The sequence below is a fragment of the Salvelinus fontinalis genome, unplaced genomic scaffold (assembly GCF_029448725.1).
Source record: "Salvelinus fontinalis isolate EN_2023a unplaced genomic scaffold, ASM2944872v1 scaffold_0081, whole genome shotgun sequence".
Lineage (NCBI taxonomy): Eukaryota > Metazoa > Chordata > Actinopteri > Salmoniformes > Salmonidae > Salvelinus > Salvelinus fontinalis.
In genome coordinates, this window is record NW_026600290.1 from 97501 (window position 1) to 125000 (window position 27500).

The 27500-nt window shown below is 42.5% G+C and overlaps 1 protein-coding gene across 1 annotated transcript in view; it reads right to left on the reverse strand.

Moving 5' to 3' along the window:
• Positions 1–27500, reverse strand: part of LOC129842964 (protein sidekick-1-like) — a 373259-nt gene that overhangs the window by 4039 nt on the left and 341720 nt on the right. Inside the window, exons 36-43 of the mRNA XM_055911684.1 lie at positions 23529–23644; positions 12554–12740; positions 11908–12045; positions 11171–11332; positions 8338–8463; positions 6028–6192; positions 4903–5040; positions 258–378 (exon numbers count right to left, since the gene is read on the reverse strand). Coding sequence (XP_055767659.1) covers positions 258–378; positions 4903–5040; positions 6028–6192; positions 8338–8463; positions 11171–11332; positions 11908–12045; positions 12554–12740; positions 23529–23644 — 1153 coding nt within the window. The remainder of the gene's footprint in view (positions 1–257; positions 379–4902; positions 5041–6027; positions 6193–8337; positions 8464–11170; positions 11333–11907; positions 12046–12553; positions 12741–23528; positions 23645–27500) is intronic.

Here is a 27500-nt window from a genome sequence, read left to right on the forward strand (position 1 = left end):
TCCTCTCCTCTCCTCCCTCCCCTCTCTCCTCTCCTCCCTCCCCTCTCTCCTCTCCTCCCTTTCTCTCTCCTCCCTCCCCTCCCCTCTCGCCTCTCCTCCCTCCCCTCTATCCTCTCCTCCCCTCTCCTCTCTCCTCTCCTCCCTCCCCCCTCTCCTCCCTCCCCTCTCCCGCTCTCCTCCCTCCCCTCTCTCCTCTCCTCCCTCTTCTCCCTCCCCTCTCTCCTCTCCTCCCTCCCTCCCTCTCTCCATCCCTCTACCTAGTTCCATTCTTCTTGTGGAAGGTGCTCTTGTTGTTCAGAGTTCTGCTGTTGAGTTCCAGAGCTGTGAATCCTCCGTTGTCCAGGGTTACGGACTCCTCCACCGTAGACACATGCTTTCCTGAGAGAGAGAAAGGTGTTAGGTGTGTAGGTGTGTAGGTGTGTAGGTGTGTAGGTGTTAGGTGTGTAGGTGTGTAGGTGTGTAGGTGTTAGGTGTGTAGGTGTGTAGGTGTGTAGGTGTGTAGGTGTGTAGGTGTGTAGGTGTGTAGGTGTGTAGGTGTGTGTAGGTGTGTAGGTGTGTGTAGGTGTGTAGGTGTGTAGGTGTGTGTAGGTGTGTAGGTGTTAGGTGTGTAGGTGTGTGTAGGTGTGTAGGTGTGTGTAGGTGTGTAGGTGTGTGTAGGTGTGTAGGTGTGTAGGTGTTAGGTGTGTAGGTGTTAGGTGTGTAGGTGTTAGGTGTGTAGGTGTGTAGGTGTTAGGTGTGTAGGTGTGTGTAGGTGTGTGCAGGTGTGTGTATTAGGTGTGTAGGTGTGTAGGTGTGTAGGTGTGTAGGTGTTAGGTGTGTAGGTGTGTGTAGGTGTGTGCAGGTGTGTGTATTAGGTGTGTAGGTGTGTAGGTGTGTAGGTGTTAGGTGTGTAGGTGTGTAGGTGTTAGGTGTGTAGGTGTGTAGGTGTGTAGGTGTTAGGTGTGTAGGTGTGTAGGTGTGTAGGTGTTAGGTGTGTAGGTGTGTAGGTGTTAGGTGTTAGGTGTTAGGTGTGTAGGTGTTAGGTGTTAGGTGTGTAGGTGTTAGGTGTGTAGGTGTTAGGTGTTAGGTGTTAGGTGTGTAGGTGTTAGGTGTGTAGGTGTTAGGTGTTAGGTGTGTAGGTGTTAGGTGTTAGGTGTGTAGGTGTGTAGGTGTTAGGTGTGTAGGTGTTAGGTGTGTAGGTGTGTAGGTGTTAGGTGTGTAGGTGTGTAGGTGTTAGGTGTGTAGGTGTGTAGGTGTGTAGGTGTTAGGTGTGTAGGTGTGTAGGTGTTAGGTGTGTAGGTGTGTAGGTGTGTAGGTGTTAGGTGTGTAGGTGTGTAGGTGTTAGGTGTGTAGGTGTGTAGGTGTTAGGTGTGTAGGTGTGTAGGTGTGTAGGTGTTAGGTGTGTAGGTGTGTAGGTGTTAGGTGTGTAGGTGTGTAGGTGTGTAGGTGTTAGGTGTGTAGGTGTGTAGGTGTTAGGTGTTAGGTGTTAGGTGTGTAGGTGTGTAGGTGTTAGGTGTGTAGGTGTTAGGTGTGTAGGTGTTAGGTGTGTAGGTGTGTAGGTGTTAGGTGTTAGGTGTTAGGTGTGTAGGTGTTAGGTGTGTAGGTGTTAGGTGTTAGGTGTGTAGGTGTTAGGTGTTAGGTGTGTAGGTGTGTAGGTGTTAGGTGTGTAGGTGTTAGGTGTGTAGGTGTGTAGGTGTTAGGTGTGTAGGTGTGTAGGTGTTAGGTGTGTAGGTGTGTAGGTGTTAGGTGTGTAGGTGTTAGGTGTGTAGGTGTGTAGGTGTTAGGTGTGTAGGTGTTAGGTGTGTAGGTGTGTAGGTGTGTAGGTGTGTAGGTGTGTAGGTGTGTAGGTGTTAGGTGTGTAGGTGTGTAGGTGTTAGGTGTGTAGGTGTGTGTAGGTGTGTAGGTGTGTGTAGGTGTTAGGTGTGTATTAGGTGTGTGTAGGTGTGTGTAGGTGTGTAGGTGTTAGGTGTGTGTAGGTGTGTATTAGGTGTTAGGTGTGTGTAGGTGTTAGGTGTGTATTAGGTGTTAGGTGTGTATTAGGTGTTAGGTGTGTGTAGGTGTGTGGGTGTTAGGTGTGTGGGTGTGTGGGTGTTAGGTGTGTAGGTGTGTATTAGGTGTTAGGTGTGTAGGTATGTATTAGGTGTGTATGTGTTAGGTGTGTATTAGGTGTGTAGGTGTGTGTAGGTGTGTGCAGGTGTGTGTATTAGGTGTGTAGGTATGTAGGTGTGTAGGTGTTAGGTGTGTAGGTGTGTAGGTGTGTAGGTGTTAGGTGTGTAGGTGTGTAGGTGTTAGGTGTGTAGGTGTGTAGGTGTGTAGGTGTTAGGTGTGTAGGTGTGTAGGTGTTAGGTGTTAGGTGTGTAGGTGTGTAGGTGTTAGGTGTGTAGGTGTTAGGTGTGTAGGTGTTAGGTGTGTAGGTGTTAGGTGTTAGGTGTGTAGGTGTTAGGTGTGTAGGTGTTAGGTGTTAGGTGTGTAGGTGTTAGGTGTTAGGTGTGTAGGTGTTAGGTGTGTAGGTGTTAGGTGTGTAGGTGTGTAGGTGTTAGGTGTGTAGGTGTGTAGGTGTTAGGTGTGTAGGTGTGTAGGTGTGTAGGTGTGTAGGTGTTAGGTGTGTAGGTGTGTAGGTGTTAGGTGTGTAGGTGTTAGGTGTTAGGTGTGTAGGTGTTAGGTGTGTAGGTGTTAGGTGTTAGGTGTGTAGGTGTTAGGTGTTAGGTGTGTAGGTGTGTAGGTGTTAGGTGTGTAGGTGTTAGGTGTGTAGGTGTGTAGGTGTGTAGGTGTTAGGTGTGTAGGTGTGTAGGTGTTAGGTGTGTAGGTGTTAGGTGTGTAGGTGTGTAGGTGTTAGGTGTGTAGGTGTGTAGGTGTGTAGGTGTTAGGTGTGTAGGTGTGTAGGTGTTAGGTGTGTAGGTGTGTAGGTGTTAGGTGTGTAGGTGTGTAGGTGTTAGGTGTTAGGTGTGTAGGTGTGTAGGTGTTAGGTGTGTAGGTGTTAGGTGTGTAGGTGTTAGGTGTTAGGTGTTAGGTGTGTAGGTGTGTAGGTGTGTGTAGGTGTGTAGGTGTGTGTAGGTGTTAGGTGTGTATTAGGTGTGTGTAGGTGTGTGTAGGTGTGTAGGTGTTAGGTGTGTGTAGGTGTGTATTAGGTGTTAGGTGTGTGTAGGTGTTAGGTGTGTATTAGGTGTTAGGTGTGTATTAGGTGTTAGGTGTGTGTAGGTGTGTGGGTGTTAGGTGTGTGGGTGTGTGGGTGTGTGGGTGTTAGGTGTGTAGGTGTGTATTAGGTGTTAGGTGTGTAGGTATGTATTAGGTGTGTATGTGTTAGGTGTGTATTAGGTGTGTAGGTGTGTGTAGGTGTGTGCAGGTGTGTGTATTAGGTGTGTAGGTATGTAGGTGTGTGTAGGTGTTAGGTGTGTGTAGGTGTGTAGGTGTTAGGTGTGTAGGTGTGTATTAGGTGTGTAGGTGTTAGGTGTGTAGGTGTTAGGTGTGTAGGTGTGAGTAGGTGTGTAGGTGTTAGGTGTGTGTAGGTGTGTGTAGGTGTGTATTAGGTGTGTAGGTGTGTAGGTGTGTGTAGGTGTTAGGTGTGTAGGTGTGTGTAGGTGTTAGGTGTGTGTAGGTGTTAGGTGTGTGTAGGTGTGTAGGTGTGTGTAGGTGTGTGTAGGTGTGTATTAGGTGTGTGTAGGTGTGTAGGTGTTAGGTGTGTGTAGGTGTTAGGTGTGTTGGTGTGTGTAGGTGTTAGGTGTGTGTAGGTGTGTAGGTGTGTATTAGGTGTGTATAGGTGTGTATTAGGTGTGTGTAGGTGTGTAGGTGTTAGGTGTGTGTAGGTGTTAGGTGTGTAGGTGTGTGTAGGTGTGTGTAGGTGTTAGGTGTGTGTAGGTGTGTAGGTGTGTATTAGGTGTGTAGGTGTGTATTAGGTGTGTAGGTGTGTATTAGGTGTGTGTAGGTGTTAGGTGTGTGTAGGTGTTAGGTGTGTAGGTGTTAGGTGTTAGGTGTGTGTAGGTGTGTAGGTGTTAGGTGTGTGTAGGTGTGTAGGTGTTAGGTGTGTGTAGGTGTTAGGTGTGTGTAGGTGTGTAGGTGTGTGTACCTGTGTGTACATTTACATTTACATTTAAGTCATTTAGCAGACGCTCTTATCCAGAGCGACTTACAAATTGGAAAGTTCATACATATTCATCCCGGTCCCCCCGTGGGAATTGAACCCTGGTCCCCCCATGGGAATTGAACCCACAACCCTGGCGTTGCAAGCGCCATGCTCTACCAACTGAGCCACACGGGACAACAAGGTGTGGTGTAGGTGTGTAGTAGGTGTGTGTAGGTGTGTGTATTAGGTGTAGGTGTGTAGGTGTGTGTACCTGTGTGTAGGTGTGTATTAGGTGTAGGTGTGTAGGTGTGTGTACCTGTGTGTAGGTGTGTGTATTAGGTGTAGGTGTGTGTACCTGTGTGTAGGTGTGTAGTAGGTGTGTGTAGGTGTGTGTAGGTGTGTAGTAGGTGTTAGGTATGTGTAGGTGTGTGTAGGTGTGTGTATTAGGTGTAGGTGTGTAGGTGTGTGTATTAGGTGTAGGTGTGTAGGTGTGTGTAGGTGTGTATTAGGTGTTAGGTATGTGTAGGTGTGTGTAGGTGTGTGTATTAGGTGTAGGTGTGTAGGTGTGTGTATTAGGTGTAGGTGTGTAGGTGTGTGTAGGTGTGTGTTGGTGTAGGTGTGTAGGTGTGTAGGTGTGTAGGGGTGTAGGTGTATAGGTGTGTAGGTGTGTAGGTGTGTGTATTAGATGTAGGTGTGTGTATTAGGTGTGTATTAGGTGTGTAGGTGTGTAGGTGTGTATTAGGTGTGTAGGTGTGTAGGTGTGTGTAGGTGTGTATTAGGTCTGTAGGTGTGTATTAGGTGTGTAGGTGTGTATTAGGTGTGTAGGTGTGTATTAGGTGTGTAGGTGTGTGTACCTGGTGTACCTGTGCTACAGCTCCTGTACTGCTGGTTGTGTCCGTGCAGCAGGAGGCTGAACACCAACATGAGGATCATGATCAGACCAATCAGAGCCAAGACCAACAGGAACCACCACTCCTCATAGAAGGGACGGTCCCACAGCGCTACGGACAGACATATCACTGTTATGAAGGCCTTTATAACCAGTCTGGTGACAGGATGCTGTTGGTACTGTTACAGCTGCTCCAGTCCCACAGCGCTACGGACAGACATATCACTGTTATGAAGGCCTTTATAACCAGTCTGGTGACAGGATGCTGTTGGTACTGTTACAGCTGCTCCAGTCCCACAGCGCTACGGACAGACATATCACTGTTATGAAGGCCTTTATAACCAGTCTGGTGACAGGATGCTGTTGGTACTGTTACAGCTGCTCCAGTCCCACAGCGCTACGGACAGACATATCACTGTTATGAAGGCCTTTATAACCAGTCTGGTGACAGGATGCTGTTGGTACTGGAGCTGCTCCAGTCCCACAGCGCTACGGACAGACATATCACTGTTATGAAGGCCTTTATAACCAGTCTGGTGACAGGATGCTGTAGGTACTGTTACAGCTGCTCCAGTCCCACAGCGCTATGGACAGACATATCACTGTTATGAAGGCCTTTATAACCAGTCTGACACTAGATGGCAGCACAGTGTTAAAACAGCGACTGTGTTACTGTGAGTGTGTCTGTGTGTCAGGCCTGTGTGTGAGTGTGTCTGTGTGTCTGTGTGTCAGGCCTGTGTGTGAGTGTGTGAGTGTGTCTGTGTGTCAGGCCTGTGTGTGAGTGTGTGAGTGTGTCTGTGTGTCAGGCCTGTGTGTGAGTGTGTGAGTGTGTCTGTGTGTCAGGCCTGTGTGTGAGTGTGTGAGTGTGTCTGTGTGTCAGGCCTGTGTGTGAGTGTGTGAGTGTGTCTGTGTGTCAGGCCTGTGTGTGAGTGTGTGAGTGTGTCTGTGTGTCAGGCCTGTGTGTGAGTGTGTGAGTGTGTCTGTGTGTCAGGCCTGTGTGTGAGTGTGTGAGTGTGTCTGTGTGTCAGGCCTGTGTGTGAGTGTGTGAGTGTGTATGTGTGTCAGGCCTGTGTGTGAGTGTGTCTGTGTGTATGTTTACCAGCGAGCGCGGTGGATGGCGTGCTGGGTTCTCCATAACCGTAGCGATTGACAGCGATGACACGGAACTCATATCCGACCCCTGACCTCAGACGGTCCATCTCCACGGTTACTGACCTACTGCTGGGGGGGAGGAGCCTGACAAACGAGTCCCACATGCCTTCATCTGAAGAGAGAGAGCGAGACGGGAAAGAGAGAGAGAGGGGGGGAGAGAAGGAAGGAAGGGAGAGAAAAATGGAGGGTAGTGAGAGAATGTAAAAAGAGGTGTAAATATCATTAGTGAGAGAAGGAGAGGAACGATAGGAGAGGAAAGAGAGAAGGAGAGGGAAGATAGAAGGAGAGGGAAGATAGATAGAAGGAGAGGAAAGAGAGAAGGAGAGGGAAGATAGAAGGAGAGGGGAGATAGATAGAAGGAGAGGAAAGAGAGAAGGAGAGGGAAGAGAGAATGAGAGGAAAGAGAGAAGGAGAGGAAAGAGAGAAGGAGAGGGAAGATAGAAGGAGAGAGAAGATAGATAGAAGGAGAGGAAAGAGAGAAGGAGAGGGAAGATAGAAGGAGAGGGAAGATAGATAGAAGGAGAGGAAAGAGAGAAGGAGAGGGAAGAGAGAATGAGAGGAAAGAGAGAAGGAGAGGGAAGATAGATAGAAGGAGAGGAAAGAGAGAAGGAGAGGGAAGATAGAAGGAGAGGGAAGAGAGAAGGAGACGGAAGATAGAAGGAGAGAGAAGGAGAGGAAAGAGAGAAGGAGAAGAAAGAGAGAAGGAGAGGAAGAGAGAGAAGGAGAGGGAAGATAGAAGGAGAGGAAAGATAGAAGGAGAGGGAAGATAGAAGGAGAGGGAAGAGAGGAGAGAGAAGGAGAGGAAAGAGAGAAGGAGAGGGAAGATGGAAGGAAAGGAAAGAGCGGAGAGGAAAGAGAGAAGGAGAGGGAAGAGAGAAGGAGAGGGAAGAGAGAAGGAGAGGAAAGATAGAAGGAGAGGGAAGAGAGAAGGAGAGGGAAGATAGAAGGAGAGGGAAGAGAGGAGAGAGGAGAGGAAAGAGAGAAGGAGAGGGAAGATAGAAGGAGAGGGAAGATAGAAGGAGAGGGAAGATAGAAGGAGAGGGAAGAGAGGAGAGAGAAGGAGAGGAAAGAGAGAAGGAGAGGGAAGAGAGAAGGAGAGGGAAGATAGAAGGAGAGGGAAGATAGAAGGAGAGGGAAGATAGAAGGAGAGGGAAGATAGAAGGAGAGGGAAGATAGAAGGAGAGGAAAGAGAGAAGGAGAGGAAAGAGAGAAGGAGATAGAAGGAGAGGGAAGATAGAAGGAGAGGAAAGATAGAAGGAGAGGGAAGAGAGAAGGAGAGGGAAGAGAGTAGGAGAGGAAATGTAGAAGGAGAGGGTAGATAGAAGGAGAGAGAAGGAGAGGGAAGATAGAAGGAGAGCGAAGGAGAGGGAAGAGAGAAGGAGAGGAAAGAGAGAAGGAGATAGAAGAGAAGGAGATAGAAGGAGAGAGAAGGAGAGAGAAGGAGAGGAAAGAGAGAAGGAGAGGGAAGATAGAAGGAGAGGAAAGAGAGAAGGAGAGGGAAGATAGAAGGAGAGAGAAGGAGAGGGAAGATAGAAGGAGAGAGAAGAGAGAAGGAGAGGAAAGAGAGAAGGAGAGGGTAGATAGGAGACATTTAAAGAGTGAAATAGAGAAGATAGTGAAAGAGAGAAGGTGAAAGAGAGAAAGAAAGAGAACATGAGAAAAAGACAGAATGGGAAAGAGAATCAATCCACACCACCACACACACACACACACACACACACACACACCACACACACACACACACACACACACACACACACACGCACCACACACACACGCACACCACACACACACCACGACACTCACACACACAGCACATCACCACAGACACACACACACACACACACACACACACACACACACACACACACCAGACACACCACACACACACCACAGACATACCACACGCACACCACACACACACCACACCCCACACACACCACAACCACACCACACCACAGACACACCACACCACAGACACACCAGAGACACCACACCACAGACACACCAGAGACACCACACACACACACACACACACACACACACACACACACACACACACACACACACACACACACACACACACACACACACACACACACACACACACACACACACACACACACACACACACACACACACACACACCACATACACCACAGACATCCCACAGACATCCCACAGACACAACCCACCCACCACAGACACACACCACATACACACCACACACGCCACAGACACACATTCGCTTGCTCACCTGAGGGACGAGCCTCGATGATGTAACCTATGACAGGTCCCGCCCCCGCGTCTCCCTCCGACCAATGAATGGTCAGCGCCGAGGAGGACTTGGTGACTGACATCTCCATGGGCGAACCAGGGGTGCCTGGGGGAGAGAGGGAGGAGCCATTCAGACCATATAAACACAGAGACCTGTAGATGTTGGGGATGTTGGTGTGTATAGCAGGTCTGGAGCTGAACACACTAACACACACACACACACACACACACACACACACACACACACACACACACACACACACACACACACACACACACACACACACACACATACACACACATACACACACACACACACACACACACACACACCACACACACACCTCACATACAGACACCTCTCACACACACACACCCCACATACACACACCTCACACACCTCACATACACACACCTCACACACCTCACATACACACACCTCACACACACACACCTCACACACCTCACATACACACACCTCACACACACACACCTCACACACACACACCTCACACACACACCACATATGGCGATGGCGCCATCTTATCGTGTTTAATGGTGTTTTTGTACTATTTTGTTATTTTTTTCTTATCGTTTTGTGTAACTTATTTTTTAACAACCTAATGTTGCTGCTACCATCTCTTATGACCGAAAATAACTTCTGGACATCAGGACTAGCGATTTCTCACCGCCGACTGGAGCAAACTTTTTCCTTTAACGAGTCCGACGAGAAGGATATCCTGCTTTCACTGGAACAGGCCCAGATCCACGCCTTTTGCGTGAAGAAACAATGCAGGAAAAGAGGACGCAGATCGGGCAGCCTTCTGAGAATCCGGAGGCGAGCGAGTAAACTCCCACTGCCTTCCGTTCTTCTTGCTAACGTGGAAAATAAAATTGATGATCTACGATTAAGATTATCCTACCAAACGGGACATTAAAAACTGTAACATCTTATGTTTCACCGAGACGTGAACGAAGATACGGATAATATAGAGCTGGTGGGATTTTTTATGTACCGGCAAAAGAGAGACGCTACCTCTGGTAGGACGAGGTGGGGGGGTGTGTGTCTGTTTGTCAATAACAGCTGGTGCGTGATGTCTAATATAAAATACGTTTCAAGGTATTGCTCGCCTGAGGTAGAATATCTTATGATAAGCTGTAGACCGCACTATCTACCAAGAGAGTTCTCATCTGTGTTATTCGTAGCCGTCCATTTACCACCACAAAGCGAAGCTGGTACTAAGACCGCACTCAACCAACTCTATAAGGCCATAAGCAAAGAAGAAAATGCTCACCCAGAAGCGGCGCTCCTAGTGGCAGGGGACTTTAATGCAGGCAAATTTAGATCAGTTTTACCACATTACCAGCATGTCACATAGACCACCTTTACTCCACACACAGAGATGCATACAAAGACATCCTAGACCACCTTTACTCCACACACAGAGACGCATACAAAGCTCTCCCCCGCCCTCCATTTGGCAAATCTGACCATAATTCTATCCTCCTAATTCCTGCTTACAAGCTAAAACTAAAGCAGGAAGTACCAGTGACTCGCTCAATACAGAAGTGGTCAGATGAGGCAGGACTCTTTTTCTAGCACAGACTGGAATATGTTCCGGGATTCATCCAATGGCATCGAGGAATATACCACCTCAGTGTTTGGCTTCATCAATAAGTGCATTGATGATGTCGTCCCCACAGTGACCGTACGTAAATATCCCAACCAGAAGCCATGGATTAAAGGCAACATCCACATCGAGCTAAAGGCTAGAACTGCCACCTTCAAGGAGCGGGAGACTAATCCGGGCGCTTATACGGCAAATGGTACCGGAGCGCCAAGCCTAAGACCAAAAGCCTCCTCAACAGCTTCTACCCCAAAGCCATAAGACTGCTGAACAATTCATAAAATTGCCACCGGACTATTTACACTGACCCCCCCCCCCCCCCTCCCTTTTGTACACTGCTGCTACTCGCTGTTTGTTTGTTACCTATGCATAGTCACTTCGCCCCCACCTACATGTACAGATTACCTTTAGCCTGTACCCGTGCACACCGACTCGGTACCGGTTCCCCCTGTATATCGCCTTGTTATTCTTATTGTGTTACTTTTTATTATTACTTTTTATTCTAGTCTACTTGGTAAATATTTTCTTCTTCTTGAACTGCACTGTTGGTTAAGGGCTTGTAAAGTAAAGCATTTCAGGGTAAAGTCTACACTTGTCGTATTCGGCGCATGTGATAAAGTTGGATTTGCTACACACACCACACACACCTCACACACCACACACACCTCACACACCTCACACACCTCACACACACACACACACACACACACACACCACACACACCTCACACACCACACACTAAACACACACCTCACACACACACCTCACACACACACCTCACACACACACCTCACACACACACCTCACACACTAAACACACACACCTCACACACCTCATACACACCACACACACCTCACACACCTCACACACACACCTCACACACTAAACACACACACCTCACACACACACACCTCATACACACCATACACACCACACACACCTCACACACTAAACACACACACCTCACACACACATCTCACACACTACACACACACACCTCATACACACCATACACACCATGTACCCCCCCCCACACATCTCACACACACCTCACACACTACACACACACACCTCATACACACCATTCACACCTCACACACTACACACACACACCTCATACACACCATTCACACCACACACACACTATACACACACCTAACCCCCCCCCCCTCTTCTCTCCTTACCCGGTAGAGGTTGTGAGGTGACGTTACAGTGTGCAGCAGGTCCGTAGCTGACTGTTCTAGCCTGGACACTGAACCTGTAGGTTCCTCCTTTAGTCAGGTCTCTGACCTTTAACCAACGCTGCCAGCTCCCCTTCACATCCACCGTCACCACCCGACTCACACCTACACACACACACACACACACACACACACACACACACACACACACACACACACACACACACACACACACACACACACACACACACACACACACACACACACACTTTAAAACATGTGAAGTTATACAAACACCATTAATCACCATTAAACAACTTGTTAGGCGTGTGTGTGTTGTTAGGTGTGTGTGGGTGTTAGTTACCCTGTACAGGCTGTGTGGGTTGCTAGGTGTGTGTGGGTGTTAGTTACCCTGTACAGGCTGTGTGTGTTGCTAGGTGTGTGTGGGTGTTAGTTACCCTGTACAGGCTGTGTGGGTTGCTAGGTGTGTGTGGGTGTTAGTTACCCTGTACAGGCTGTGTGTGTTGCTAGGTGTGTGTGGGTGTTAGTTACCCTGTACAGGCTATGTGTGTTGCTAGGTGTGTGTGGGTGTTAGTTACCCTGTACAGGCTGTGTGTGTTGCTAGGTGTGTGTGGGTGTTAGTTACCCTGTACAGGCTGTGTGTGTTGCTAGGTGTGTGTGGGTGTTAGTTACCCTGTACAGGCTGTGTGTGTTGCTAGGTGTGTGTGGGTGTTAGTTACCCTGTACAGGTTGTGTAGGTTGGTAGACCACCCTGTACCCCTCCACCACCCCGTTAGAAGCGCTGGGCGCCCCCCAGGAGACGTTGACACTCCATCCTGTCACCTCCGAAAACGACAGGAAACTAGGCTGGCTGGGGGCTGGGGGGAGAGAGTAGGTTACACACTGCAGACCTGGGATCAGATACGATTAGATGTATGTGTATATTCTCAGTGTCTGCTTTAGACAGAGCAGACCTGGGATCAGACACTATTAGATGTATGTGTATATTCTCAGTGTCTGCTTTAGACAGAGCAGACCTGGGATCAGATACTATTAGATGTATGTGTATATTCTCAGTGTCTGCTTTAGACAGAGCAGACCTGGGATCAGATACTATTAGATGTATGTGTATATTCTCAGTGTCTGCTTTAGACTGTCTGAGGACTGTTCTATTCCATCCATGACAACAGTCTCCATCATTATCAAGCCCAGATAAAGACTTTTCATTGAGTTCAAATCATATTTGAAGCCAAGTCTAACATATACGCATCCCAGGGTTTACTGGGTGGGTTAGGGGTGAGAGGTTAGGGGTTAGAGGTCAGGGAACCTACCGGCCTGTAGGGTCTTGGCGCCCTGGGGTTAGGGGTTAGAGGTCAGGGAACCTACCGGCCTGTAGGGTCTTGGCGCCCCGGGGTTCGCTGGGCGGGCCGTCTCCAGCTACGTTGAAGGCAGACAGCGTGACGAGGTAGGACGTGTAACACGTGAGGTTGACCAGACGAACACGCGTATCAGGAACAAACACCAACGTCATCTTCTCTGTCTGGTTCTGTCTTTCAAGCTGCCAGTAGCGGATCTAATCACATCACAGGAAACAGGAAGAAGTCACACACAGGAAGTGAAGTGAGACCATTTTCTACTGAGACAATGGTTCCTTTCTGACTCCCTACCCTTGTCCCTGAAGGGTACACAAGCTCAATATTCTGCTGTTGACCTGACTTCTGATGTATTCTATAACAACATGACCTGATGTATTCTATAACAACATGACCTGATGTATTCTATAACAACATGACCTGATGTATTATATAACAACATGACCTGATGTATTATATAACAACATGACCTGATGTATTCTATAACAACATGACCTGATGTATTATATAACAACATGACCTGATGTATTATATAACAACATGACCTGATGTATTCTATAACAACATGACCTGATGTATTATATAACAACATGACCTGATGTATTATATAACAACATGACCTGATGTATTATATAACAACATGACCTGATGTATTATATAACAACATGACCTGATGTATTCTATAACAACATGACCTGATGTATTCTATAACAACATGATGTATTCTATAACAACATGACCTGATGTATTCTATAACAACATGACCTGATGTATTCTATAACAACATGACCTGATGTATTCTATAACAACATGACCTGATGTATTATATAACAACATGACCTGATGTATTCTATAACAACATGACCTGATGTATTATATAACAACATGACCTGATGTATTCTATAACAACATGATGTATTATATAACAACATGACCTGATGTATTATATAACAACATGACCTGATGTATTCTATAACAACATGACCTGATGTATTCTATAACAACATGACCTGATGTATTATATAACAACATGACCTGATGTATTCTATAACAACATGACCTGATGTACCCAGCAGAATGATGTTGTGATGTATTCTATAACAACATGACCTGATGTATTCTATAACAACATGACCTGATGTATTATATAACAACATGACCTGATGTATTCTATAACAACATGATGTATTCTATAACAACATGATGTATTATATAACAACATGACCTGATGTATTCTATAACAACATGACCTGATGTATTCTATAACAACATGACCTGATGTATTCTATAACAACATGACCTGATGTATTATATAACAACATGACCTGATGTATTCTATAACAACATGACCTGATGTATTATATAACAACATGACATGATGTATTATATAACAACATGACCTGATGTATTCTATAACAACATGACCTGATGTATTCTATAACAACATGATGTATTATATAACAACATGACATGATGTATTATATAACAACATGACATGATATATTATATAACAACATGACCTGATGTATTCTATAACAACATGACCTGATGTATTCTATAACAACATGACCTGATGTATTCTATAACAACATGATGTATTATATAACAACATGACCTGATGTATTCTATAACAACATGACCTGATGTATTATATAACAACATGATGTATTCTATAACAACATGACATGATGTATTATATAACAACATGACCTGATGTATTCTATAACAACATGACCTGATGTATTCTATAACAACATGACCTGATGTATTCTATAACAACATGACCTGATGTATTCTATAACAACATGACCTGATGTATTCTATAACAACATGACCTGATGTATTCTATAACAACATGATGTATTATATAACAACATGACCTGATGTATTATATAACAACATTACCTGATGTATTCTATAACAACATGACCTGATGTATTATATAACAACATGACCTGATGTATTATATAACAACATGACCTGATGTATTATATAACAACATGACCTGATGTATTCTATAACAACATGACCTGATGTATTCTATAACAACATGATGTATTATATAACAACATGACCTGATGTATTATATAACAACATGACCTGATGTATTCTATAACAACATGACCTGATGTATTCTATAACAACATGACCTGATGTATTCTATAACAACATGACCTGATGTATTCTATAACAACATGATGTATTCTATAACAACATGACCTGATGTATTATATAACAACATGACCTGATGTATTCTATAACAACATGACCTGATGTATTATATAACAACATGACCTGATGTATTCTATAACAACATGATGTGTTATATAACAACATGACCTGATGTATTCTATAACAACATGATGTATTATATAACAACATGATGTATTCTATAACAACATGACCTGATGTATTATATAACAACATGACCTGATGTATTCTATAACAACATGACCTGATGTATTATATAACAACATGACCTGATGTATTCTATAACAACATGATGTATTATATAACAACATGACCTGATGTATTATATAACAACATGACCTGATGTATTATATAACAACATGACCTGATGTATTATATAACAACATGATGTATTATATAACAACATGACCTGATGTATTCTATAACAACATGACCTGATGTATTATATAACAACATGACCTGATGTATTCTATAACAACATGACCTGATGTATTATATAACAACATGACCTGATGTATTCTATAACAACATGACCTGATGTATTCTATAACAACATGACCTGATGTATTCTATAACAACATGACCTGATGTATTCTATAACAACATGACCTGATGTATTCTATAACAACATGATGTATTCTATAACAACATGACCTGATGTATTATATAACAACATGATGTATTATATAACAACATGACCTGATGTATTCTGATGTATTCTATAACAACATGACCTGATGTATTCTATAACAACATGATGTATTGACCTGATGTATTATATAACAACATGATGTATTCTATAACAACATGACCTGATGTATTCTATAACAACATGACCTGATGTATTCTATAACAACATGACCTGATGTATTATATAACAACATGACCTGATGTATTATATAACAACATGATGTATTATATAACAACATGATGTATTCTATAACAACATGACCTGATGTATTCTATAACAACATGACCTGATGTATTATATAACAACATGATGTATTATATAACAACATGATGTATTATATAACAACATGACATGATGTATTCTATAACAACATGACCTGATGTATTCTATAACAACATGATGTATTCTATAACAACATGATGTATTCTATAACAACATGACCTGATGTATTCTATAACAACATGACATGATGTATTCTATAACAACATGACCTGATGTATTCTAGAACAACATGATGTATTCTATAACAACATGACCTGATGTATTATATAACAACATGACCTGATGTATTCTATAACAACATGACCTGATGTATTATATAACAACATGATGTATTCTATAACAACATGACCTGATGTATTCTATAACAACATGACATGATGTATTCTATAACAACATGACCTGATGTATTCTATAACAACATGATGTATTCTATAACAACATGACCTGATGTATTATATAACAACATGATGTATTCTATAACAACATGACCTGATGTATTATATAACAACATGATGTATTCTATAACACCATGACCTGATGTATTCTATAACAACATGATGTATTATATAACAACATGACCTGATGTATTCTATAACAACATGACCTGATGTATTCTATAACAACATGACCTGATGTATTCTATAACAACATGACCTGATGTATTATATAACAACATGACCTGATGTATTATATAACAACATGATGTATTCTATAACAACATGACCTGATGTATTCTATAACAACATGACCTGATGTATTATATAACAACATGATGTATTCTATAACAACATGACCTGATGTATTCTATAACAACATGATGTATTCTATAACAACATGACCTGATGTATTCTATAACAACATGACCTGATGTATTATATAACAACATGATGTATTCTATAACAACATGACCTGATGTATTCTATAACAACATGACATGATGTATTCTATAACAACATGACCTGATGTATTCTATAACAACATGATGTATTCTATAACAACATGACCTGATGTATTATATAACAACATGATGTATTCTATAACAACATGACCTGATGTATTATATAACAACATGATGTATTCTATAACACCATGACCTGATGTATTCTATAACAACATGATGTATTATATAACAACATGACCTGATGTATTCTATAACAACATGACCTGATGTATTCTATAACAACATGACCTGATGTATTCTATAACAACATGACCTGATGTATTATATAACAACATGACCTGATGTATTATATAACAACATGACCTGATGTATTATATAACAACATGACCTGATGTATTCTATAACAACATGACCTGATGTATTATATAACAACATGACCTGATGTATTATATAACAACATGACCTGATGTATTCTATAGCAACATGACCTGATGTATTATATAACAACATGACCTGATGTACCCAGCAGAATGATGTTGTGATGTATTCTATAACAACATGACCTGATGTATTCTATAACAACATGACTTGATGTATTATATAACAACATGACCTGATGTATTCTATAACAACATGATGTATTATATAACAACATGACCTGATGTATTCTATAACAACATGACCTGATGTATTATATAACAACATGACCTGATGTATTCTATAACAACATGACCTGATGTATTATATAACAACATGATGTATTATATAACAACATGACCTGATGTATTCTATAACAACATGATGTATTATATAACAACATGACCTGATGTATTATATAACAACATGACCTGATGTATTATATAACAACATGACCTGATGTATTCTATAACAACATGATGTATTATATAACAACATGATGTATTCTATAACAACATGACCTGATGTATTATATAACAACATGACCTGATGTATTCTATAACAACATGATGTATTATATAACAACATGACCTGATGTATTCTATAACAACATGACCTGATGTATTCTATAACAACATGACCTGATGTATTATATAACAACATGACCTGATGTATTATATAACAACATGACCTGATGTATTATATAACAACATGACCTGATGTATTCTATAACAACATGACCTGATGTATTATATAACAACATGACCTGATGTACCCAGCAGAATGATGTTGTGATGTATTATATAACAACATGACCTGATGTATTCTATAACAACATGACCTGATGTATTCTATAACAACATGACCTGATGTATTATATAACAACATGACCTGATGTACCCAGCAGAATGATGTTGTGATGTATTCTATAACAACATGACCTGATGTATTCTATAACAACATGACTTGATGTATTATATAACAACATGACCTGATGTATTCTATAACAACATGATGTATTATATAACAACATGACCTGATGTATTCTATAACAACATGACCTGATGTATTCTATAACAACATGATGTATTCTATAACAACATGACCTGATGTATTATATAACAACATGACCTGATGTATTATATAACAACATGACCTGATGTATTCTATAACAACATGACCTGATGTATTATATAACAACATGACCTGATGTATTCTATAACAACATGACCTGATGTATTCTATAACAACATGACCTGATGTATTCTATAACAACATGACCTGATGTATTCTATAACAACATGACCTGATGTATTCTATAACAACATGATGTATTCTATAACAACATGACCTGATGTATTATATAACAACATGATGTATTATATAACAACATGACCTGATGTATTCTATAACAACATGACCTGATGTATTCTATAACAACATGACCTGATGTATTATATAACAACATGACCTGATGTATTCTATAACAACATGACCTGATGTATTCTATAACAACATGACCTGATGTATTCTATAACAACATGACCTGATGTATTATATAACAACATGACCTGATGTATTATATAACAACATGATGTATTATATAACAACATGACCTGATGTATTCTATAACAACATGATGTATTATATAACAACATGACCTGATGTATTCTATAACAACATGATGTATTCTATAACAACATGATGTATTCTATAACAACATGACCTGATGTATTCTATAACAACATGACCTGATGTATTCTATAACAACATGACATGATGTATTCTATAACAACATGACCTGATGTATTCTATAACAACATGATGTATTATATAACAACATGACCTGATGTATTCTATAACAACATGACCTGATGTATTCTATAACAACATGACCTGATGTATTCTATAACAACATGACCTGATGTATTCTATAACAACATGACCTGATGTATTATATAACAACATGACCTGATGTATTATATAACAACATGATGTATTATATAACAACATGATGTATTCTATAACAACATGACCTGATGTATTCTATAACAACATGACCTGATGTATTATATAACAACATGATGTATTATATAACAACATGATGTATTATATAACAACATGACCTGATGTATTATATAACAACATGATGTATTCTATAACAACATGACCTGATGTATTCTATAACAACATGATGTATTCTATAACAACATGATGTATTCTATAACAACATGACCTGATGTATTCTATAACAACATGACATGATGTATTCTATAACAACATGACCTGATGTATTCTAGAACAACATGATGTATTCTATAACAACATGACCTGATGTATTATATAACAACATGACCTGATGTATTCTATAACAACATGACCTGATGTATTATATAACAACATGATGTATTCTATAACAACATGACCTGATGTATTATATAACAACATGATGTATTCTATAACAACATGACCTGATGTATTATATAACAACATGATGTATTCTATAACAACATGACCTGATGTATTCTATAACAACATGACATGATGTATTCTATAACAACATGACCTGATGTATTCTATAACAACATGATGTATTCTATAACAACATGACCTGATGTATTATATAACAACATGATGTATTCTATAACAACATGACCTGATGTATTATATAACAACATGATGTATTCTATAACACCATGACCTGATGTATTCTATAACAACATGATGTATTATATAACAACATGACCTGATGTATTCTATAACAACATGATGTATTATATAACAACATGACCTGATGTATTCTATAACAACATGACCTGATGTATTCTATAACAACATGACCTGATGTATTCTATAACAACATGACCTGATGTATTATATAACAACATGACCTGATGTATTATATAACAACATGACCTGATGTATTATATAACAACATGACCTGATGTATTCTATAACAACATGACCTGATGTATTATATAACAACATGACCTGATGTATTATATAACAACATGACCTGATGTATTCTATAGCAACATGACCTGATGTATTATATAACAACATGACCTGATGTACCCAGCAGAATGATGTTGTGATGTATTCTATAACAACATGACCTGATGTATTCTATAACAACATGACTTGATGTATTATATAACAACATGACCTGATGTATTCTATAACAACATGATGTATTATATAACAACATGACCTGATGTATTCTATAACAACATGACCTGATGTATTATATAACAACATGACCTGATGTATTCTATAACAACATGACCTGATGTATTATATAACAACATGATGTATTATATAACAACATGACCTGATGTATTCTATAACAACATGATGTATTATATAACAACATGACCTGATGTATTATATAACAACATGACCTGATGTATTATATAACAACATGACCTGATGTATTCTATAACAACATGATGTATTATATAACAACATGATGTATTCTATAACAACATGACCTGATGTATTATATAACAACATGACCTGATGTATTCTATAACAACATGATGTATTATATAACAACATGACCTGATGTATTCTATAACAACATGACCTGATGTATTCTATAACAACATGACCTGATGTATTATATAACAACATGACCTGATGTATTATATAACAACATGACCTGATGTATTATATAACAACATGACCTGATGTATTCTATAACAACATGACCTGATGTATTATATAACAACATGACCTGATGTACCCAGCAGAATGATGTTGTGATGTATTATATAACAACATGACCTGATGTATTCTATAACAACATGACCTGATGTATTCTATAACAACATGACCTGATGTATTATATAACAACATGACCTGATGTACCCAGCAGAATGATGTTGTGATGTATTCTATAACAACATGACCTGATGTATTCTATAACAACATGACTTGATGTATTATATAACAACATGACCTGATGTATTCTATAACAACATGATGTATTATATAACAACATGACCTGATGTATTCTATAACAACATGACCTGATGTATTATATAACAACATGACCTGATGTATTCTATAACAACATGACCTGATGTATTATATAACAACATGACCTGATGTATTCTATAACAACATGACCTGATGTATTCTATAACAACATGACCTGATGTTCCCAGCAGAATGATGTTGTGATGTGAGTTCATCCTGTCACTATAATTGATACTTCTCATTATTACTGGACTGGAACATTCTAGCACAAAACCCACTCTTTAAAACCTCAACTCTACAAAAGTAATTTCACTATCTCTACATCTCTCCCCTCTCTCTCCTCTCCATCTCTCCCCTCTCTCTCCTCTCCATTTCTCCTCTTCTCGCTCTCCCCTTCTCTCTCTCCTCTCCATCTCTCCCCTTCCCTCTCTCCTCTCCCCTCTCTCTCCTCTCCATTTCTCCCCTTCTCTCGCTCCAACTCTCCCCTTCTCCCTCTCCTCTCCATCTCTCCCCTTCTCTCTCTCCTCTCCATCTCTCCCCTTCTCTCTCTCATCTCCCCTCTCTCTCCTCTCCATTTCTCCCCTTCTCTCGCTCCATCTCTCCTCTTCTCTCTCTCCTCTCCATCTCTCCCATTCTCTCTCCTCTCCATCTCTTTTTCCTCTCCATCTCTCTCCTTCTCCCTCTCCATCTCTCCCCTTCTCCCTCTCCTCTCCATCTCTCCCCTTCTCCCTCTCCTCTCCATCTCTCCCCTTCTCTCTCTCCTCTCCATCTCTCCCCTTCTCTCTCTCCTCTCCATCTCTCTTTCCTCTCCATCTCTCTCCTTCTCCCTCTCCATCTCTCCCCTTCTCCCTCTCCTCTCCATCTCTCCACTTCTCCCTCCCCTTCTCCCTCTCCTCTCATCTCATCCTTTCTCTCTTCTTCAAAGAAGGAGTATTAATTATTCCCTGGTTTCCTCTCCTCATATCAGGATTCTGCAGGGATCTGAATATTAGTTATTCCCTGGTTTCCTCTCCTCATATCAGGATTCTGCAGGGATCTGAATATTAGTTATTCCCTGGTTTCCTCTCCTCATATCAGGATTCTGCAGGGATCTGAATATTAGTTATTCCCTGGTTTCCTCTCCTCATATCAGGATTCTGCAGGGATCTGAATCCACCGTCTTACTCCTCTGCGCGGAAAATACTACTTTCATTCCTTTTTATTCTCCTGCAGAAATCAGTGTATCTACAGCAGCACTGATAACCTGCTGTTTGATGTTCTAACTGGCTCTGAGAGGGGAAGGAGAGAAGAGAGGAGAAGGAGAGAGAGAGAGTAGAGGAAGGAGAGTGAGAGAGGAAGGAGAGGAGAGGAAGGAGAGGGAGAGAGAGGAAAGGAAGGAGAGAAGAGAGGAAGGAGAGGGAGAGAGAGGAAATGAAGGAGAGAAGAGATGAAGGAGAGGAGAGGAAGGAGAGGGAGAGGGGAAGGAGAGGGAGAGGAGAAGGAGAGAGAGAAGAGAGAACGGAGAGGGAGAGGAGCGGCAGGAGAGAAGAGAGGAAGGAGAGGGAGATGAGAAGGAGAGAGAGAAGAGAGAACGGTGAGGGAGAGGAGCGGCAGGAGAGAAGAGAGGAAGGAAAGGGAGAAGAGAGGAAGGAGAGAGAGAAGAGAGGAAGGAGAGGGAGAGGAGAGGAAGGAGAGGGAGAGGAGAGGAAGGAGAGGAAGGAAAGGGAGAAGAGAGGAAGGAGAGAGAGAAGAGAGGAAGGAAAGGGAGAAGAGAGGAATGAGAGGGAGAAGAGAGGAAGGAGAGGGAGAGGAGAGGAAGGAGAGAAGAGAGGGAGAGGAGAGGAAGGAGAGGGAGAGGAGAGGAAGGAGAGAAGAGAGGGAGAGGAGAGGAAGGAAAGGGAGAGGAGAGGAAGGAGAGGGAGAGGGAGAGGAGAGGAAGGAGAGGGAGAGGAGAGGAAGGAGAGGATGGAGAGAGAATCTAAATAATAAAAACCTTCAGACTCCAAAAGAGAATTTGAGGAAAATGTGAACGTGTGTGTGTGTGTGTGTGTGTGTGTGTGTGTGTGTGTGTGTGTGTGTGTGTGTGTGTGTGTGTGTGTGTGTGTGTGTGTGTGTGTGTGTGTGTGTGTGTGTGTGTGTGTGTGTGTGTGTGTGTGTGTGTGTGTGTGTGTGTGTGTGTGTGTGTGTGTGTGTGTGTGTGTGTGTGTGTGTGTGTGTGTGTGTGTGTGTGTGTGTGTGTGTGTGTGTGTGTGTGTGTGTGTGTGTGCGTGCGTGCGCGCGCGTGTGTGTGTGTGTAGGATGTCGGTGTGTGTGTGTGTGTGTGTGTGTGTGTGTGTAGGATGTCGGTGTGTGTGTGTGTGTGTGTGTGTGTGTGTGTGGAGGATGTCGGTGTGTGTGTGTAGGATGTCGGTGTGTGTGTGTGTGTGTGTGTGTGTGTGTGTGTGTGTGTGTGTGTGTGTGTGTGTGTAGGATGTCGGTGTGTGTGTGTGTGTGTGTGTGTGTGTAGGATGTAGGGGTGGGTGTTACCTTGTAACCCTGGATGAGTCCATTCTGTGTGTGTAGGGGTGGGAGGTCCCAGGTCACCTCCAGTACAGTAGCGGAGACAGGCACCACTCTGATAGACTGGGGTGGCAAGGAGGGAGCTGGAGAGAGATACACAGTTAGAGACAGAGAGGGAGAGACAGACCCCTAATAGACCACTGTACCACACCAAGGTACCACCAAGGACCACCCAGAGACCCCTACCAGACCACTGCACCACCAAGGACCACCCAGAGACCCCTACCAGACCACTGCACCACCAAGGACCACCCAGAGACCCCTACCAGACAACTGTACCACCAAGGACCACCCAGAGACCCCTACCAGACCCCTGCACCACCAAGAACCACCCAGAGTCCTCTACCAGACCACTGCACCACCAAGGACCACCCAGAGACCCCTACCAGACCACTGTACCACCAAGGACCACCCAGAAACCCCTACCAGACCACTGTACCACCAAGGACCACCCAGAGACCCCTACCAGACCACTGTACCACCAAGGACCACCCAGAGACCCCTACCAGACCCCTGCACCACCAAGGACCACCCAGAGACCCCTACCAGACCACTGTACCACCAAGGACCACCCCGAGACCCCTACCAGACCCCTGCACCACCAAGGAGCCCCAGGCCCCTTCAACGCCCCACCAGACCCAGCGCACCCCACAGGCCCACCCACCACCAGAGCATCACCACTTCCATCGGCTCAGCCAGACTGGACCGGGCCCAGCCTACTGCCTCCTACCAGACCACAGAGGAAGCCCTATTATACTAAAAGCTGACTTGTTCAATGAATAGGAATATTTATATATATAACAGAAAAGATGTTTGCTGTTATCCTGTTTATCTCACTCTTAACAACTTATTAGTTAGTAGTCACTGTGTTTCTGACTGCTATTCTTTCTTTTTGGAACATGAAATCACTATCAGTTGGCATGTGGAACATTCAGGACCTAAACTCATCAACCTTTGGACTGAAGAGTTTAACACTGGAGTTCAACAAAAATCTTAAAGATGTTGATGTCATCATTCTGCAGGAGACATGGTGTAAGGCTGACGTTGTCACTCACTGTCCCACAGGCTACAGAGAGGTAGTTGTGCCGTCACAGAAACACAGCTCAGTCAATAGAGGCAGAGACTCTGGAGGACTGATCATCTGATACAAATCCGAACTACAAAATCGAATTGATCCCATCAAAATTTGGTAAATATCACATTTGGTTAAAACTGAAAAAAGAACTTGTACTGACAGAAAAAGATGTTCCTTTGAACAATATACAACCCCCCTCAGAATCCCCATGTTACTCAGAGGAGATCTTCCCCACCCTTGAGGAAGAGACGTGCCATTTCCAGGCCCAGGGAAATGTGCTCATCTGTGGGGACACAAATGCGCGCACAGGAACACGACCTGATCTAAGGAGCACACAGGAACACTACCTGATCTAACAAGCACACGAGGGGACAGCTTTATTACAGGCCATACTGTTTCTAACGGTCTTCATCTCCCTCATAGAAACAACATCAACAGAAACGGAAGGGATCTGTTGCAGCTCTGTAGAAGCCTGGGTCTGTACTTTGTCAATGGTAGGTTACGGGGGGACTCTTTGGGGAGATTCACCCATTGCCCACCTCTAGGCCACAGCACAGTAGACTATATGATCACAGACATTGACCCCTTCTCTCTCAGCTCATTCACTGTCAAGCCACTAACACCTCTGTCTGATCACAGACAAATGATGTTGTTCCTCAAAAGAACAGACCTGGAAACAACCAGACATTCACAGCCCAGTGAGCTGTACAACATCAGACATTCACAGCCCAGTGAGCTGTACAACATCAGACATTCATACAGATGGGCCCAAAACAGCACAGAAGAATACCAGAAAGCAACCTGGAACCAAAATATCCAAACACTCTTAGATAACTTTCTTGATACCACATTCACTCACAGTAAAGAAGGCATCAATCTAGCAGTACAAAACTTCAACTATATATTCAGGCAAACGGCAAAAGAAGCACAATTGAAATTGATAATAAACAAAACAAAAAAGATCACAGATAACAACTGGTTTGATGCAGATTGTAAAATTATAAGTAAAAAACTTAGAACACTATCCAACCAAAAGCACAGAGACCCAAATAATGGTGAATTACGCCTTCATTACAGTGAGACTTTAAAACTCTATAAACGTACACTCAGAACCAAAAAAGCACAGTACAACAGCAAGCAGCCCGACACTAATTGAGGAGTCCATAAACACAAACAACTTCTGGCAAAATAAAAAAAATAAAAAATAATCTAAACAAGAGGAATTAGCGATACAAAATGGTGACATATCGACAACCCATTTTAAAACACTCTACAACACCGTTCAAATTGACACAAACGCAGAACAACGCCAAATTCATGAGAAGTTGAATGGATTAGAAAAAGCTATAAAGGACAATCAAAATCCATTGGACTCCCCAATTACTGACCAGGAGCTCTATAAGAAACTTCAGGCTCTCAAATTTAAAAAAGCATCCGGACCTGATGGCATCCTAAAGGAGATGCTGAAACTCACTAGTGCAAAACTTCAAATTGGCTATATTAAAACTGTTTAATTTGATCCTGTGTAGGTTATTTCCCTGACATCTGGAATCAAGGACTCATAACCCCAATCTTTAAAAACAGAGACAAATTTGACCCTAACAATTACAGAGGCATTTGTGTGAACAGTAAGCTGGGAAGGTTTTCTGTAGTATTATAAATGTAAGAGTCCTAAACTTCCTTAATAAGCACAATGTCTTGAGTAAAAGCTCAATTGGATTTATACCAAAACATCGCACAACTGATCATATTTACGCCCTACACACCCTGATAGATAAACATGTCCACCAAAATAATACCAAAATATACGCTTGCTTTATCGACTTCCAAAAAGCATTTGATTCTATTTGGCATACAGGACTGTTCTACAAAGTTATTGAAAGTGGTGTAGGGTGTAGCATTAAAATTGGCAGCATTAAAATTGGCAAGAAAAGAACAGAATTCTTTAACCAGGGGCGGGGCCTTCATCAGGGTTGTAATATGAGCCCTGCACTCTTAAATATGTACATCAAGGAATTGGCCACTATTCTAGAAAAATCCTCAGCCCCTGGTGTTAGTCTCTATAATTCAGAGGTTAAATGTCTACTCTTCGCAGATGACCTATGCCTGCTGTCACCCACAGCACATGGCCTACAGCAGAGCCTGGACCTGTTAGAGCAGTACTGCCAGACCTGGGCCCTGGCAGTAAACCCCAAAAATACTAAAATAATGATTTTCCAGAGAAGATCCAGATCTCAGGGAATTAGACCAAAGTTCTCAATTGGTACAAAATATATAGAGTCCTGCACACACTACAATTACTTAGGTTTAAAAATAAGCTCAACTGGACACCTTAATGAGGCAGTGAATGAACTGAGAGAGAAAGCACGCAGGGCATTCTACGCCATTAAAATTAATTCAAATTGAAAATACCTATTCAAATTTCAAATTTGGCTAAAACGAATTGAATATGTCATTGAACCGATTGCACTTTATGGCAGCGAGGCGTGGGGTCCACTTTATGGCAGCGAGGTGTGGGGTCCACTTTATGGCAGCGAGGTGTGGGGTCCACTTTATGGCAGCGAGGTGTGGGGTCCACTTTATGGCAGCGAGGTGTGGGGTCCACTTTATGGCAGCGAGGTGTGGGGTCCACTTTATGGCAGCGAGGCGTGGGGTCCACTTTATGGCAGCGAGGCGTGGGGTCCACTTTATGGCAGCGAGGCGTGGGGTCCACTTTATGGCAGCGAGGTGTGGGGTCCACTTTATGGCAGCGAGGTGTGGGGTCCACTTTATGGCAGCGAGGTGTGGGGTCCACTTTATGGCAGCGAGGTGTGGGGTCCACTTTATGGCAGCGAGGTGTGGGGTCCACTTTATGGCAGCGAGGT